Source organism: Zingiber officinale, chromosome 7A (assembly GCF_018446385.1).
Source record: "Zingiber officinale cultivar Zhangliang chromosome 7A, Zo_v1.1, whole genome shotgun sequence".
Lineage (NCBI taxonomy): Eukaryota > Viridiplantae > Streptophyta > Magnoliopsida > Zingiberales > Zingiberaceae > Zingiber > Zingiber officinale.
The window spans coordinates 35,969,139-35,985,805 of NC_055998.1; the positions used below are offsets into that span (position 1 = coordinate 35,969,139).

The following is a 16,667-nucleotide window of genomic DNA, read 5'->3' on the forward strand; positions in this document are numbered from 1 at the left end:
CCGTTGACCTACATGTTAGTCTCAATGCATTAATATTGTCCTTGTATATTAATACTCGACTATGAATAGTTAAGAGTAGTGTTCTCTACAATATCTCACTATCAATTCAACCAATTGATATACTGTAGATAAGAACCTACTACCCATGGACATTATTATACTTATTCAATTGACACTGAACTGAAATAAATATAATAACCAACTTTGTCTTTTATTAGTAATGATATATGATACAAAATGAGCCCTTTATAATCATCTCATAATTGATACTAGGGTTAATACTAACACATAGTATGCCTTTCGATATGATATATTCATTTTAAATTGTGATTTCATCTCATTTTGAATGTTTATGAGTCTATAATCTTCTGATGTCACAAAATGACTTTCAATTTGAGAAGCTATAAATGAAGATGTGCATACAGGATGATTAACTATTGTCATATAAAGACCACATTGATGATGATTTAAATATTTTGTAACCATGAACTCAATATCTTCCCTTGTAATTATTGTCCATGTGCAATTTGCTTCATCACAAATTGCTTTAACTCTATTCTTGTGTCCTTTATTTTGTATGTGAAGCGTTTGTTCATAATATATTTAGCAAATGTATCTTTAAAATATTTTCACTTTTCATATACCTACAATATTAATTTATATATGTTTATGTAAGTACTATTGAATTTTAGTTGAATTAACATAATAAAAGTTAAAAAAAAAATACACAATTACCTGACCAACAAAAAATTCCTCAACTAAATCATCTACTTGTTCGATTAACAATGGAAAAAGTCTTGTGTTTATTTCATATGCATCTTCAGCTAACGTAAACTGCTCTTCAAGGTCATTATATTCATTAGTGTTGATTGCTTCATCTAATGAATAGTGGATATTATTTACTAAGAATTCATCGTTAGAAACATTCATTTGAATTTCCGCTTTGATTCTATTCTCATTATATTCTTGTTCAATCCACATATTCTCAAAAAGATCTTCCAATCTTGTACTCATATATACTGGGTAATCCTCCAAACTAGGAGATTGTTCATTTAAATTGAACCTGTGATGAATAGTCTCTTTTGTATTGACCACAACACTAGATGAAGTTGAATGTGTCAAACTATAGGTACCCAAATTTATATTTGGAGTAATGGATTTGTTTCGATTCTCTATTTGTGAATCTATAGATTGCATCATAACTATAAGCACCTCATCAGAAATTTGATCTTCCCTGCATTTATAAAATCATAAATTAATCATATTACAAATAAATTTTTTATTAATATTTAAAAAACACATTAACCGAATAGAGAAAGTCAGTATATCATTAAAATTATATCTTACTAAAATGGTACTATAAATTTTTTTATGATAGATCCTTTAAGAAATAATTATCTTTTTGATTTAAAAGTTAAATAAAGACATGTAGAAATTATAAATTTTATTCTTCTTACACATTCTTAATATTAATATATAAAAAGGGAAAAAGATAACTAAAATAGAGTAGAAGACAACATACATGTCTAGATTGATCATAGTGAAAAGTTTCTTCCCCGATAGAATTTTAAAGGTTGCAGGTGCTTTGGAGTTTTTCTTGAATGAATATAATTTCTAGAACAGTGTCAAAAGTTTTGGAGCTGCCGTAACATTTATTTATACCAAACCAAAGTACAAACTTCATTTATAAGGATCATTCATATTATAGAAAGCTTTGAGTGCTGAACCAAATAAATAACATACATCGCTCGACTGTTGCAAAAGGAGATGGCCAGGAGAAAGGCTGCGTTTCAATGATTAGGACTTTAGAGGGGAGGGTGGTTTGTCTCAATGTTCATTTATAAGGATCGTTCATACTATAGGAAGCTTTGAACATTGAACCAAATAAATAATATACATCGCTCGATCGTTGCAAAAGAAGGGGAGGATTATTTGTCGTCATTGAGATCCTACGTCATGCTGCACCTAATGAAACACATTAAGTTGCTGAATCGTGTTTAGGTTTGACGAAGAAGATGCACCGACCATTGATGTTGGTTCGGACGTACGTCAAGAAGAAAAATCGACCGTCGCACAATATTGCAACGTCGGATAAGTAGTGTAGTTGCTGCATCGTGCGTTTGAAGAAAAGATGAACGATGTTGTGTTTAAATTTAGGTTTGACGAAAAAAATACGCCGTCGTCAGCCATCGGTGTTGATTCAAACACACTTCGAGAAGACAAATTGCATGATTAGAATGCACGCGACAGCCAACTTGAAAAAAAGACAGATAGAGATGGAGGGTAAAATCTGTATTCGAGATATAATTTCTGCATTTTAGAAGTTGTATAAATAAAATAGGTATTTTACAAATCTATATATATGCCATTTAGTAAAATGCTCAATAATTATGCGCAGTTCAGTAAAATGCTGAATAATTATTGTCAGGCACGGCGAGAGTAAAAAGCTCACATGCTTACGCTGGAGAAACGTAAATCATGGGAGATAATAGCGACGGATATCCATCATTATCACTTTTTGTTTTGTGTTATTTTCTTGATTTTAAAACAGGATGATCAGACAAGGAAATCGAAGCACAGTAGCATGCTGGTGCTGTTGCTTCTGATTAATTATGGCACTACGCGGTGGTCTGCTGGTGCTGCTGCTTCTGGGCGACGAGGCTCGCCACTCTCTTGCAGGCCATGACGGGCTCGCCGGAGAGGGAGATGACCGGTAGGTTGTCGCAGTTGCAGATCTCGATCATGAACCCGTCGGGGTCGTGGAAGAACAGCTGGTCTACGTTGATCCCGCCTTCCTCCACGCACCTCTGCACGTAGGCTATTCCCAACTCCGCCAGCTTCTTCTCCACCGACGCCAAGCTCTCACACTGCCACAATTAACAACCCATCAACAAAACAGAGCAAAACAGAGAAAAACAGAGGAGGATGGTTCGATTGCAAACACCTGGAAGGAGATGTGGTTGTCCTTGGGGTTAATCTCCCTCTTCCGAGGCATCTTCTCGGGGTCTTCAGACTGCAGCAAGTGGACTCCGATCCCGTAGTTGAACAGCCTATGAGCTTTCTTTTCTTTAGCGGTAGGCATTAGGCACAGAGTCAATTAATTATCAGCGGTATACGTTCCTTACCAGGCGCCGTCGAAGTCGAAAGAGCCGGGACGGCGGATGGGGACGAAGCCCAGCACATTCTGATAGAAATCGAGGGAGGCCTCCACGGACCTGCAGACGATGGAGATGTGGTTCAAGGAAGCCAGCGGCAGAGCTCCGGCGGCGCTGCTCAACATCTTTGAGATTTATGAGCTACTCTTCGATCTTTGCATCTGATGTGTAAATGGAGAGGGGAAAGCAGGGAAAGGAAGGCTGGAGAGGCCACCGGAGCGGAGCATAGGAAAATATAAAAGCAGAGGAAGTGGGCGAAACGTGTACGTGATCTCATGCATGCCTGGAATCTAGTTGACGCTCTCATTCTCTAAGGCTGCCACCTGGCTCGCACGTGGCTTTGGAAGAGTAAACTATTTGACAATTTAAATACGGAATTTACTCAACCTCGTAAACTAGTTTAGATATTATTCAGTCCTCGTGACTAGGTTGGAATATTCAAATTATATTTATGATTTAATCTCTTATATTTAATAAAAAATTTTCTTTTAATAATGATATAATTAAAAAATACTAAACTTTTAGTCTTATCGTCACGTGATTTATTTTGATATCGATAGAAATTTTTTATAAGATTAATTCGATCATTCTAAAATAATTAATGAGATTAATTATTATTATTATTTTTAATTTCTAACTTAAATATTATCAAAGTTAGTTCTGATCTCTCCTGTCTAAAGAATCGTGCGCCCGACGATACATGATTCTTTAGAAAAAACAATATCATCTGCCCCTATATTACCCAAATTACTTGTTCAATTTTTATAATATCGAAATTTCATAGTATAAATTGAGGATAATAAATTTTTAAACATACAAAGTCTTATTTATTAACCAACACTTTCTAGAACCTATAACCTATAAAGAAAAACAGATGAGATATTTCAGAAATATGGTAAGTATTATGAAAATTAATTACGTAATTTAGATAAGAGCAAGTAAAAAATCTCAAGAAAAAGTTTAAAAATATAAACTCATAGTATATGATTTCACTTTTTGTGAGCCCATAAACTTATGTATCTATCTTAAATTTTTCAATAAAATTTCTTCCTTGAATATGCCATTTCTCTTTAGATAATACGTGATTTGGTTTGTCAATTAAATATAAAGATAAAAAGTACACGTAGATTTTAAAATATTATTATAATCATCTAACAAAAATAGATTCAAGTCGGTGGGTTCCATTCTGAATCCGATCCGATTTCAGATCCGACAAAACCCAACCCGAGCACTGACAGGATCCGATTCGGTTCGCTGCTTCTGTAAACGGTGGTCGCTTTATACCCGTCTGCTTCCTTCTTCTCCCTAGTCCCTAGGCCGCAGCCACACAAGGAAATTAGGGTTAGGGTTTCGGAAACCTCGAGCGCGGAGGAGGAGCTAGTCGCCCATGGAGGAGGTCACGGAAGGCGTCAACAATCTCCACATCACGGCTTCCGATTCCTACAAGAAGAACCGGATCCAGGTCTCCAACACCAAGAAACCGCTGTTCTTCTACGTCAACCTCGCTAAGGTTCGATCTTCATTATCCTCTCTGATTTTATAGCCATTTCCGGTCTTGGGTTGAAGGCTATTCTAGTGTCTGATGGTATTAATTGGAAGCCCTAGTTTTTGTGTTTTCATTTCGCTTGCCGCTGGATGCTCTAAGTACTGATGAGTGATGGCTCTCTTTATCCTATTTTTATTCTGTCCTTGTTATCTGGTCGTTATTTCTTTGTTTCGTTTAATTCATCATGATTATGTTCTTTCATTGCAGAGATACATGCAGCAACATAACGAAGTCGAGCTATCAGCTCTGGGAATGGGTAGGTTCTCGAGTTTAGTGTTTTTTTGTGTGTGTATATTCAACTTTAAGCAAGATTAAGTGTCGAGTATTATTTTTGGTGTTTCCTATATCAAAATCTCACAGTAACTAATCACTAAATTGGTTCATTATATTGCTCAGGTGGATGCCCTTGCATTAAACTTCCTTGTTCTTAGTTAGATGCTTGTTTACGTGCTAAATAATTCAATATAGTTTGTTGGTTTGTGTTTATCAGTTCTAGGCATGTGCGTAGGAGTTCCTGTTTGATTGCTCTAGACATACCTCAAATCAACATAAACATGCTGTAGTTTGCCTCAGTCTTCTGGGTTTGGATACATGGATCTTATTTTTCTATTGAATTTTATGCAACACTATACCATTTGGAAGCTATACCTTGAACCAATATCTTACTCTAAAAAGTCAACTTATGGTACGTTAAAATAGAAACTTGTTGAAATAGAAACTTATGTCAAGTTTATGAACCATAGAATTTGATTAGTTTGTAAATATAGGTTAACAAAGTTTCAAGCAATTATAAAGTGTGTGTAACTGATAGTATTTATATATATACAATAAGCGAATGATTACAAATTGAGAAAAAACTTCATGAAATCATTAATTTGATTCATCCAGTATATGTCTGAAAGTCAATATAAGCCATGGTTTTACATTTTCTGTCATGTTAGCTGGCATGGACAAAAATTATTGTTTTGCCCTATAGATGAGGGCACTCAAAATACTTCAAGACACATGAAATGGGTCTCCATAACTAATCTTCCTGAATTTTATGAACTGCACCAAGTTGCAGCCTTTCTTGAGTACCTAGGTTGTCTTCTCCTCTCTGCTACCTCCTTCTGCATTCCCCTCCATTTTGATTCATCATGCCCCTTCTTCTTCCTCATTGGTGTCACCAACACCATGTGTTAGCACAACACAGGTGAAATGACACGATACCTTTTCATTCCGGCTGAGGTTTGAAGCCTCAGGGTGGAATGAAATTTTAATCCTATAAACATAAAAAACTTAGTGAGTCACACCAAAATAACATAGGGAACAATGATTAAGAGAAGACTATGACAAAAAATATTCTTTCTTTAGAATCCAATAAGGATGCTTTTAAATGGTAAATTAGTTAGATATTATCTATAATTATATTAGATAATAATAAATTTATCAAAAAAAATGAATTGCATGTGGAAAAAAACTATGATAGAGCTCCTATTAAAACTCCATGCAGGATTTTGAAAACTAAAGAATATCTAGTAATATCAATAAGAAAAAAACACTTCTCCAATGTAGCTTGTAGTGTTTGAATACTGAATGTCACCAATGAGTTTCATATGACTATAGTTTACTTTACTGGTTGACCATCGCACATTATTATTAGAGAATCTTTCTAATTATATTCATGTTAAAATGCATGAAGTTTAGTAAAAGGTTGGGTATCTGAAGTCTTTTTGTCATTAATAAAGAAAATGTTTAGATAAGCTAGATAAATAACAAAGTCTTTCAAAGAAGGGATTTAGATTATAGGTTCTATATTTAGATAAATTGAATCAATAGTTGAACTGTGATAATTAAGAAAGATAAACATAACTGTGGTTGAAAATCTACAAAAAAATCTGGATAATACGTTTATTAGATATTGATGATATGATCTGATGTAGATCTGAATGGAGTTACGATTCTGCCATTAACCAAAAATATTTTTGTATGACTAGTTGTTAGATGTTGACCTATACATGAACTTGTATGCACATGTAATGATCAACAAAACATGCTATTGAGACCTAAATAGGTTCCTAGGTTTGTTGCAAAAATAAAATTTTATATAGATTAGTCATAGATTGATTCTTTGCCTTGGAAATTTCTGTACTGGATATATTAAAAAGTCAAGACTTTCAAGCTATATTTAGTAATTAAACCTTATAAATATGACAAACAAGCTTATCTTATGAGTTTGAAATGTGGTGCATATCAAGTAGACCTAGGTCTACATATTTCTTTCTTTAAGTGTATCTTTATCCATATGACTTATTATCTATATACTTGTCTCTTTGGTCAAGCTAAGAGAAAGGCATTAAACTGTCAAGCTATTTATCTTTCTTTTCTGCACTTTTATTAAACCATCATCATGTATAAATCTTTATCATTTATCTTTTGTTCTTACATCTAAGTAGATTTTTCATAGCCATTGGTTCTTTCTAAACTTGTGAAAACCACTGTTCTAGTTTGAGACTCTTGCGTGTTTAATTAATTCTTGCTTGGAAATGACTAGAGCATTATCTTGTATGGATCCATTGTGTTGGTGTGATATCATTAAATTAAATGCTTACTAATTTTTGCCACGGTAACTATATCCTATGTTTATCCTTGAGTTTTTTTTTTTAAATTTTGTTTTGTTTTATCAGTTACAAATCTTATGACCTTGTCTGGCTTGTTTGAATTTTTGAATTCCTTGTTTTTTTACTTTAATATTTTTTTGCAGATAGTATACTTGTGCCTCATATGAGGATTAATAGATGTCAGATATTTTATGCTGTCTATATTTTTTTATTTATCCTATTAAGTTATTTTAATACATTATTGTTTTTTATGTTTTGGGCTCTCTGAGTTACAGCATTCTTTGGGGTTATGGTAACTAGTTAAATTGCAAATTTGTTGCTAAAATTTTGATTGTAATTCAAGCGCTTCACTCATTATTTATAGTAGCTTGTAAATTCCCTTGCTCAGTATCTGCTTTTGATGCATATTTAACCTATTGCATTATTTGTCAGCAATTGCAACTGTTGTCACCATTGCTGAGATACTGAAAAACAATGGACTTGCTGTTGAGAGAAGTAAGATTCTCTCTTGTTCTACTTTTTTCTTATCTTGTTTAAGTGCATAAGAGATTGAATTTTGATCAATTTGGTGCAGAGATCACTACATCTACTGTTGATATCAATGATGAATCTAGGGGCAGGCCTATCCAAAAAGCCAAGGTATTCAATGTATTGTAGTATTAATATTCATTACGTAGGTCATTAGATTGCCCTTCAATTTGCTTTCTTCAAAGGAAACTTGCAAAAAAGTAGCGTACAAAAATTTCGCTGTTTCATTTAGGATAGCATTGTTAAAACATGTGATAAAAAGGTGATTCACTCGTACCCGTGCCCCCGCCAGCCTATCCCTAGGCCAACATGTAGGAGGTAAATCACGGATGGATACTAGCCATTAGTGTAGGTGGCCAAGGCATGGGGGAAGACATGCTCGGACGCGTCGAGTTTTGATCCCAATACCTCATGTGGTAACATCCCATGCCTTAACCATCGCACTGTCCCAATAGGACATCATTATTAAAACGTGAACAAAAACCATATAGTCAAAACATTTAGGGCTCCATTTTATTACATTTGCATCGACTTGAAATGTGATGCTCATAATTGCAATTTGCAAGTGTAAATAGAACATGGAAAATGTATAAATGTAAAAGAAAATACAAGAAAGTATCATGTTTATGTTAGGTTAATCAATTGATTAATACACCATGACAGCTTTTATCTGCATATGGTGACTTGCGCAAACACAGTTAGGTACCAAGTGCTTCTTGTGCTGCTCTCCATCTAATGGTTTGTGTTCCACATCCAGATTGAGATATTGTTGGGTAAGACGGAAAATTTTGATGAACTAATGGCTGCTGCAGCCGAGGAGAGGGAGTTGGCAGATGGCGAAGAACAAAGCTAAAACTGAAAAAGCTCTTGCTTTTTTTTTAATGCATGCTTGGTCGATTTGTTTGTTTGTTACATTTACATTATAATAGCTGGTTTGTTAACTGGTTCGAAATATTACCACCACGGTTCTTGCAAAACTTTCATGTGACTTTAAACCTTTGTAATGTTTAAACAAGTTTTTAAGATGTAGTTTAGGGGTTCTTTGATTTCATTTGTGTTATGATGAGTCTGCGGTGATCCATTTATATGCCTACAACGATTAATATTATGAACTCTATTTGAAATTTGAATGTTATGTTGGTTTCTTATGTGAATTGTGAATAGGCTGTTTTGCATGTGGTGTAATGGCCCGTGCATTGATCATTATGGAATCTCAGTTTCTGTCTGAGAGTCCACAATGCCCTTTTCCTTTAGCAATTCCTTCGTTTCAATGTCGCTCTCCTTTGGGTTCTGTCATCATTACTACAATTGAGGGAGATGGAAACACTTGTGCTGCTTCTCTACGTAGTACTCGCCGTTCCGAACAATCTCTCGAGGGAACAGAGCCCATGCTGCTTCGACCCTTCGTATTCAAACCGTTGTGAACCTCCACCTCCTCCTCCACGCCGCTGCTGGAGTTAAGATCATGCCGGAGAATCCCTTGGAGTCCTTTTGAGCCTATGAATCCATCCAACGCAGCCTCCAAAGCCTCGGGAGGGTGACTTGGACTCTGCTACACTCCATTGCTGCGTGGATGTTTGATGAAGTTTTTCTGCACTACTTCGGTTCGACTTAAATTCTAAAGCCTTGTTTCTTTCATGGAGCGTTGCAATTTTGGTTTGGTTGATATCTGGGATAACTCTTGAGATTAATTGTCTTATTAGAACCTATTCATGATTCCAACTGGATATGATTCAGATTTCTAGTTAGATAGATGATGTTTTAGTTTCACAATATGAAAATGCATGGGCATGTTTCCATTGAGTTTGTTAATATATCTATACAACAACAATTAAATTTTTATCCTAGTGAATAATGTTGACTATATTAAATTTTTATCCCAATAAATAATGCTGACTATATGAATACTCCTATGCTATGCTATGCTATTGGGTTTGATTCTTTATTATATTTTCATTTATATTTAAATAAATTTTATTATAATTTATTATTATCAATTAAGTCTTTTTTTATCTTTCTTTTTCTCTTTTAATGTGCGTATTTATTATGATCTCATATGCCTAATTGAGATTTTTATTGAGCGCTTAAGTATATATTCATATTATCTTAAATATGTCGAAGTTTTTTCTCAATAGATGTAATTTTGATATTCTCTCTAATATTTTCATTTTGTTTTCTGTCAATTTTTATGTCTATATATTTATTTTAACATCTTTATTATTCTTAGCTTTTACTTATGAATTAGCTTCATAATCTAATATTCAACTCTATATATGATCACATGTCTAACTATGATTTTATAAAACTTACAAAGATGTATTTTATCATTAAAAAAATATATCCTTTTCCATTTTAAACATCCTGTCGGTATTCCATTAGCTTATTACCTAATGTAAACTAGTAAGTATTTCTTCAAATGCTATGTTTAACGAAGTCAAATTAACTAATTTTATTTTACAAAATAAAATAACATGATTTTATTCTACAAACTAACTAATAAAAATTAAATTAATAGAAAGATTAGAAACATGTAAAATTTTATTAGCAAACAATAGTTTATCCATCGGCAGAGAGAATCTATTTCTGTTGCTTCATCAAATTACAAATCGAGACTGATTCGCTTTGGAGAACGACCTATTAGCTTTGAAGAACAATTCTTGCATTCTTATGCTACTAGTCTTTGGAATAGTGACTAACACATAAGGGAAGTATTTACCTTAGCTTTGTTGAGATTTAAATCTCAGATCTCATTGTGACAACACTTCATGTGCTAACTACTAGACCTATCCGAGGGGACCGCATGGAGCGATTCAAGTTACAGCTGTTAGATGGTGAACAAATGCTAGAATATCATCATTCTTAGAAGCGTGGAATATATGAACGCTGAAAGGCACATAAAAGGGCCATTGCAATGAAGTGGGTGGTGTCATATTCTTCTTTACCATTGATTGTTTGATCACCTGTTACCAATATGAACAAGGCAGTGGTGAGACATTTTGGTTTCCCTGAACAATTGGCAAATGAGGAGTTATTAGTTTCGTTTCACGATATCCAGAGGTATAGAGACATCGATGAATAGCAGCCACTATTTCAAGTTTTTTTTTCGAAACGGAAACCTAACCAAGGTCCAAATCCTTTTGCTTCACTCCCAACACAATTCTAGTAGTTTACTTCTCATATGTAAATCATGTAATCTTTCAACACGAGCAACGAATTTACATAACATGGCATTTAGTTCACTAAACATGTTAATTAAACTCATTTCACGATATACTTTTTAAATTTTTTATAGCATGCAAGCCTAGAGGGCTAGCCATGACACAAGTACTGATGCTCAACGCGACACTCTTAGCCATGCTTGCGCTTGAGCTCTTGCTGGGTCTGGGGTTTGCATCACTTGGGCCATTCCTTCGACAATCTATTTGTAACCATGCCGGCCAAGGTATAGCACCCGCGAAAGAGGGATGATAAGGTCCCACTTCATGTCCAAGAACAGGGCCATTGACAACGAAAGGCTTAGCAACAGACAAACTGTTTCTGTACACTAGGTTTGAGAACAAGGTCATTGACTACTACAACCAAAAAGGAATCTTGAAGGTTCATGTGACTCCACCTACAAGTCTTCTGCATAAGTTAGTGGTTGGAAAACAACAAGATACGATACCAAACTGGTCTTTAGTGATTTGTTAAAAAGGGATTTCAACATCACTGCTTTATAGTCAGTAGTCACAGGCAAGCTAGAAGCTTGAATACAGTGACAAGATTTTCTCGATGGAACAGAAAAACCCGATCAGAAGCAAGCCCACTCCTGGTAACTTTCCTAAAGTAGGCTAGGATACATATATACAAGTTATAGTTACAGTTATGTAAACAGGGAGGCAAAGCAACTAGTACTTCACGAGAAAGTCGTGAGCAAGGGTGTTTATTCTACTAGCCAGTCCAAATTGAAACTTTCTTCAGCTACCTGAATATGAAGATCTGGTATATCTCTTTCTGCTTCTTTCCATAATAAAGCAATATCTTCATCACAAATCACATGACCAAGAGACTTCAAGGAAGATGAGGATCTTGGTAGAGTCTTCAATTGAGAACATTCTCTCATGTCAAACTTCTCCAAACTTGTCATGTAACCAAGCTCTTCTGGCAACTCTCGGAGATTAAAGGATTGAGAGATGTCAAGGTACTTTAATCCTTTCAGCAAGCAGATCGAATGAGGTAGCCTCTTCAGAGCAGGGCAAGCATAGACCCTTAAAATCTTTAGAGAATTTAGCTTTCCAAATTCACATGGCAACTCTGACAAATCATGGCAGTTGGATATGCTTAAGCATTCAAGTGAGTTGATGTCGCAAATGGCAGAAGGAAGTTTTGTTACATCGATGCAATGATCTATCGTTAGATGTGATAGGCGTGGAAGTGTCAATGAGAGGTCCACCTTTGATCCTCTCAGGCTGTTGGTCAATTCACATAGAACAAGCGATACTTTTCGCAAGTTCTGCAGGGGAACTGTAGTTTTTGGCAAAGGAGGGACAGCTATTTTCTCAAGCCAGAGACTTCTTAAGTTACTTAAAGATGTGAATACAGAAAGATTCTGTAGTGTTGTACATGATGCCCCATAATTGATCAAGATCAGAGTCTTCAGATTGGGCATAATACTGAGAAAGGGTGGCAAGAAGTATGCATCGGCAGAAAAATTCAAAATTAGTACCTCAGCCTTTGGAAAATGCATCTGAAACCAATCAGATTCTTTCATTTCACCTGTAAAAGAGATAGATAATTCAATTGCTGAAGCATACTTCAGATCATCAACCGTGTAATGTAAAATATCTACCAAGAACAAGTCACCTGCTGCATTTTAGGACAAGACAGAGCTGAATACCTGTATTAATGGAAACAATTTGTGCCTCTAACTGTTGATCCTTAACTCTATCCCATTCCTTTGGAAGTTCGTTTTCCTTCCTCGGCATAATTAACCTCCTTCGAGAAGTTAAAGTCTCCTGACTGTTCACATGAAGAGCAAGGTCCCTCAACAAATCATGCTGAGTCACAGAAAGCTCTGTATAGCTGCTATAGATATCTCCAGCTCTGTTCCTGCAGTATGCGTATAATTGAACCGAGGTTAATCTATGAACATTGAAGCAATAGCGGTTCTAACAGAAATTATTGAAGAAACATACTGTGCATCCTTCAATAAAGTTAAAAGGTTCTTATTCGAAAGCTCCACTAGAATAGCAAAAGCATCTTCTTCATCAAGATCATGGAGCTCCATCCACATGTTGATTAGCACATCCAAAGGGATCCTCTTATCTTCCGGAAAAGAACCAAGATCTAGGAAACACTCCCTCACTTTCCCTGATAGAAATTCTATGGATGATGCCATTCGTTCGAGCAATTTATTTTCATGAGATTCACATATACTTTCTCCACGAGCAAGCTTATTTTTGGCTCTTAGCCAAAGTTTTGGAGGTTGATCTCTTAAAGAAGCACCAATAACCTTTAGAGCTAAAGGAAGCCCTTTACACTCATCAACAACCTGTATTAACAAATGAAATCTGTTCAGACAAAATTGACTCTATGTTTTAACAGTTTGAATTAAACAATTCCCATTGTCACAGTATCTATGAGAAAAGTATGATGGTGATCACACACAAAAATAATAATCAATAATTGGTGACTATCAACTGAGACACTACCGAATTAGATACGATTGCAAATTTAGTAGAACTACAAAATATAGTAGTAACCTGAAAGAATGACATCAGAAGAATATTGAAAAATAAAACCCAACAAAGAATTTATTATTTTGACAAAAATATTTAATGAAGTCAATGTATTTTTCTTATGTTATAAACATATCATTGAAAAATTGTTGAAGCAAGTGAAACATGCATGCAACAAAAGGAGTATCGTCTAGTTGCTGAATTAAGCACACAAATAATGGTTTTTTACCTGCTTTACTAACTTTTTGTCAAAAGTAGATGGTATATATTTCTGCTCAAAAGCTGCATGACAGAAGAGGGACAAAGCATCCTCTTCTCCTAGTGATTCAATCTCATAAGTGTTTTTGACAATTGAAGGGAATTTGAACCGTGAAACAACAAGAATCTTGCATCCTGGTACTCTAAAAACCAGTTCTTCAAGCTCTGAGGCAGACCACACATCATCTAACACCAGAAGAAATGGTCCTTTATCTCTTGTCCCCAACTCCACCTGCCACTGCGGAATTTGGTTATAAGCCCCAAGAACCATATTGCCACTAATTTGTTCCCACAGTTTTAGCTTCAGACTCTCCAAATTCTGAGACTGTGAAAGTGTCTCAAAATAAATTCTATCTTTGAAGTAACCTAAAGAAGAACAAGAAGCAAATGAGTTAGAACATAGTGCGCACTGTCAGAAATTCATTGAAAATTTTATGGTAAGTTTTATACTAATTCTGTGACCAAAACTTTTAAAGTTTAATTACCACAATAGACTCTTTCCAGCAGCAAAGAATCTGCCCGAATGATTTGAATTTTGCAGGATAAAGTACCTTCTTGAAACCAATTATCTAGACTTATAATTGATATACAAGAATGTCAAAACTCTTCAGTCGATCTAATAAAACCACAAGAAGGAACTGCTTATATGATCTATGGTTGAGAATCTTATTCAAGAGTAGACTATAGTAAACCTCGAATTCAATCAAAGGACAATGAAACAATCCAAACAAGCAAGATTAGCAAGCGCCAATGTGTAAAAGGAAAAAAAAAAAAAAATCCAAACGTGTTCAAGAGTAAATCTCTGCACAAGGAAAAAACAAAGGGAAACGCAAAAGTAAAAGGCCCTTACTTCGAATCTCTGGATCTTTGCAAATCTCCCTGGCGAGCGTCGTCTTGCCACTTCCTCCGATGCCAGAGATTCCAACGACGGCTACTCTATCAAAGCCATCCATTAACATCTCCTTTACCTTCTCCTTTCCGAACCTGATTCCGACCCCCACGGGTTTCATGCCTTCTCCCGCCAGTATCAGCCCCTCCATCATTTCAGAAACCGGGAACCCTGAGGACTGCGACTTCTCCATCGCCACCGGTACCTTCGCAGCTTCTTCAGAGGGCATTAACCCCTCCATCATCTCTGGCATCGGAAAGCCCGACGACGGCGGCGGACTCCCCATCGCGATCGGTGCCTTAGCGGGCGCAGCCAGGGGCACAAATCCCTTCATCATCTCAGGGAACATCGAGAATGGCGCAGTCCCCAACGCCACCGGGCCTCTCGCCATTACAGAGGCAGCTGTGATGTCTAGGGTCCGTTCGATGCGGTCAAATCGAGCGGCGTAGTCGGCGCGGATGTGGTGGACATCGGCGAGGACATGGGCGGGAATCTGGCGCTCGATCCAGCGGGTGATCCAGTTGTCGATGCGCTCCATTTTGCGAGCGAGCTGCATGGATCTGTAGACATTCCAGCGGGGGGAGGCGGCAGCCTTGCGGGCGAGCTCAAGAGCGAGGCGGAGGTTGTCGGCGAGCTCAGAGAGCTGATTTTGGCGGTGCTGGGGGAGCTCGACGCCGGAGAGGCTAATCTCCTGGACAATGGGGAGCAGGGAGTCGACGGAGCGCTTCAGCTGCTCGGCGGTCGGCCGGCAGAGATAGGTCATCCGGACCACATTCAAGAGCTCCTTTATCAGTTCGGTAGCAATCTCACCGGCAAAGGAAGTCGACATCTTCACCGACCGGAGCGCCGGCGCCTCTCTCCAATGGAGAAACCGATAGCTGTTGGACTTGGAGTGTGGGGAGGGAACAATATAAAGCGGAAGGAGGGTAGTTTTGTCATTTGAAAATACCGATCTGCTGACCTCACGATGATACTTTTATTATTTTAACTAAACAGTCAAATAATACGTAATAAATTTGCAATTTCTTTTTTAATAAAAAGTGAAAATAAATAAAATATGAAGGCTTGTTGAATTTGCCCCTTAAGATTAAATAATTTAATAAAGTTAGCTGTGCAGTTGATTATTTAATTTGCACGAAGTAAGTTATCATGTGAATTAAAGATTAGAATGATCAAACTTGGATGATGAAATTTATGGATTGAGTGTATAATAAATAGTAAGACATTAGAACTTGCGAAGGATCATCAAGCTTGAAGATGAATTTGAAGACTATGTGCCCATATTTAATTTGGACATGTATTGCTATATAAATAGAATTTAGCTTTTAAATAGAGTTTGTTATCCAAGTTAATTTCGAACTCAATATTGTGATATCTAATTGTCATATGAGCATGTCGATGGTCTTCCATAGATGATATCTATCCTAATGTTTTCTTGATCAAGGTTATACTCAACTAGAGGTCATCTATTTGAGGCTTATACCAAATCCTCATCTTATCATTGAGGAGTTGACAATGTATGATTATCCACTCGTAGAGCTTTGCCCTATTATCTCATTTAAAGGGGTGGAGGTGACTCATTGGATGTATAACATATATAGGTAGCGAAGTGTCCAAACTATGCTATATTATTTTGTTAGCGCATTTTTAATATTTTATATTTTTATTGCAAATTAAATATTACACTTTCATTTTCATCATACATACACTTCAAATCAACATTGTATTTGGGTCGTCTATTTGCCTATGATCCCTCTAGCCAGTTGACCATCAACAATATTCCTCCTAACTTTTAAATACTTTTCTAATGGTTGAAGCTACATCGTTTTGAAGGAAGACTTTTGTTGTTTTAAGGGAAGAGGAGATCTAATGAAATCTAAAAATTATCATTAAATTCTAGTGAGTTTGCACAACCCTTCTATGACTCTTTTATGGCTATGTCTACCCCCTTATAAGGGAGTATGCCCGTCTAGT

The 16,667-nt window shown here is 36.1% G+C and overlaps 3 protein-coding genes across 3 annotated transcripts; 1 reads left to right on the plus strand and 2 right to left on the minus strand.

Annotated features, from left to right (window-relative positions):
• Window positions 1–2,370: 2,370 nt before the first annotated feature.
• LOC122000050 lies at window positions 2,371–3,384 on the minus strand. Its single transcript, XM_042554623.1, has 3 exons — window positions 3,126–3,384; window positions 2,945–3,050; window positions 2,371–2,867 (listed from the first exon to the last, which is right to left on the minus strand). The coding sequence occupies exons 1-3, from the start codon at window positions 3,278–3,280 to the stop codon at window positions 2,619–2,621; spliced, it is 510 nt and encodes a 169-aa protein (XP_042410557.1). The 5' UTR covers window positions 3,281–3,384; the 3' UTR covers window positions 2,371–2,618.
• A 1,059-nt stretch (window positions 3,385–4,443) lies between these two features.
• LOC122001316 (uncharacterized protein At2g34160-like) lies at window positions 4,444–8,880 on the plus strand. The gene is made up of 5 exons (XM_042555996.1): window positions 4,444–4,665; window positions 4,909–4,957; window positions 7,734–7,796; window positions 7,876–7,940; window positions 8,587–8,880. Exons 1-5 carry the CDS (start codon window positions 4,543–4,545, stop codon window positions 8,680–8,682), a joined length of 396 nt encoding a protein of 131 aa, XP_042411930.1. The 5' UTR covers window positions 4,444–4,542; the 3' UTR covers window positions 8,683–8,880.
• Window positions 8,881–11,545: 2,665 nt separating this feature from the next.
• LOC122001317 (probable disease resistance protein At5g04720) lies at window positions 11,546–15,569 on the minus strand. The gene is made up of 5 exons (XM_042555997.1): window positions 14,655–15,569; window positions 13,776–14,170; window positions 13,004–13,359; window positions 12,706–12,917; window positions 11,546–12,584 (listed from the first exon to the last, which is right to left on the minus strand). Exons 1-5 carry the CDS (start codon window positions 15,520–15,522, stop codon window positions 11,752–11,754), a joined length of 2,664 nt encoding a protein of 887 aa, XP_042411931.1. The 5' UTR covers window positions 15,523–15,569; the 3' UTR covers window positions 11,546–11,751.
• Between the last annotated feature and the right edge of the window lie 1,098 nt (window positions 15,570–16,667).

Coding starts and splice junctions, on each gene's coding strand:
- LOC122000050 (XM_042554623.1), bottom strand. CDS start 3,280: ATGTTGAGCAGCGCCGCCGGAGCTCTGCCGCTGGCTTCCTTGAACCAC. Junction 3,051..3,125: donor TTCGACTTCGACGGCGCCTG/GTAAGGAACGTA, acceptor GAAAGCTCATAG/GCTGTTCAACTACGGGATCG. Junction 2,868..2,944: donor ACAACCACATCTCCTTCCAG/GTGTTTGCAATC, acceptor TAATTGTGGCAG/TGTGAGAGCTTGGCGTCGGT.
- LOC122001316 (XM_042555996.1), top strand. CDS start 4,543: ATGGAGGAGGTCACGGAAGGCGTCAACAATCTCCACATCACGGCTTCC. Junction 4,666..4,908: donor TCTACGTCAACCTCGCTAAG/GTTCGATCTTCA, acceptor CTTTCATTGCAG/AGATACATGCAGCAACATAA. Junction 7,941..8,586: donor GGCCTATCCAAAAAGCCAAG/GTATTCAATGTA, acceptor TTCCACATCCAG/ATTGAGATATTGTTGGGTAA.
- LOC122001317 (XM_042555997.1), bottom strand. CDS start 15,522: ATGTCGACTTCCTTTGCCGGTGAGATTGCTACCGAACTGATAAAGGAG. Junction 12,918..13,003: donor ACTTTATTGAAGGATGCACA/GTATGTTTCTTC, acceptor CGCATACTGCAG/GAACAGAGCTGGAGATATCT. Junction 12,585..12,705: donor AATTGTTTCCATTAATACAG/GTATTCAGCTCT, acceptor TCTCTTTTACAG/GTGAAATGAAAGAATCTGAT.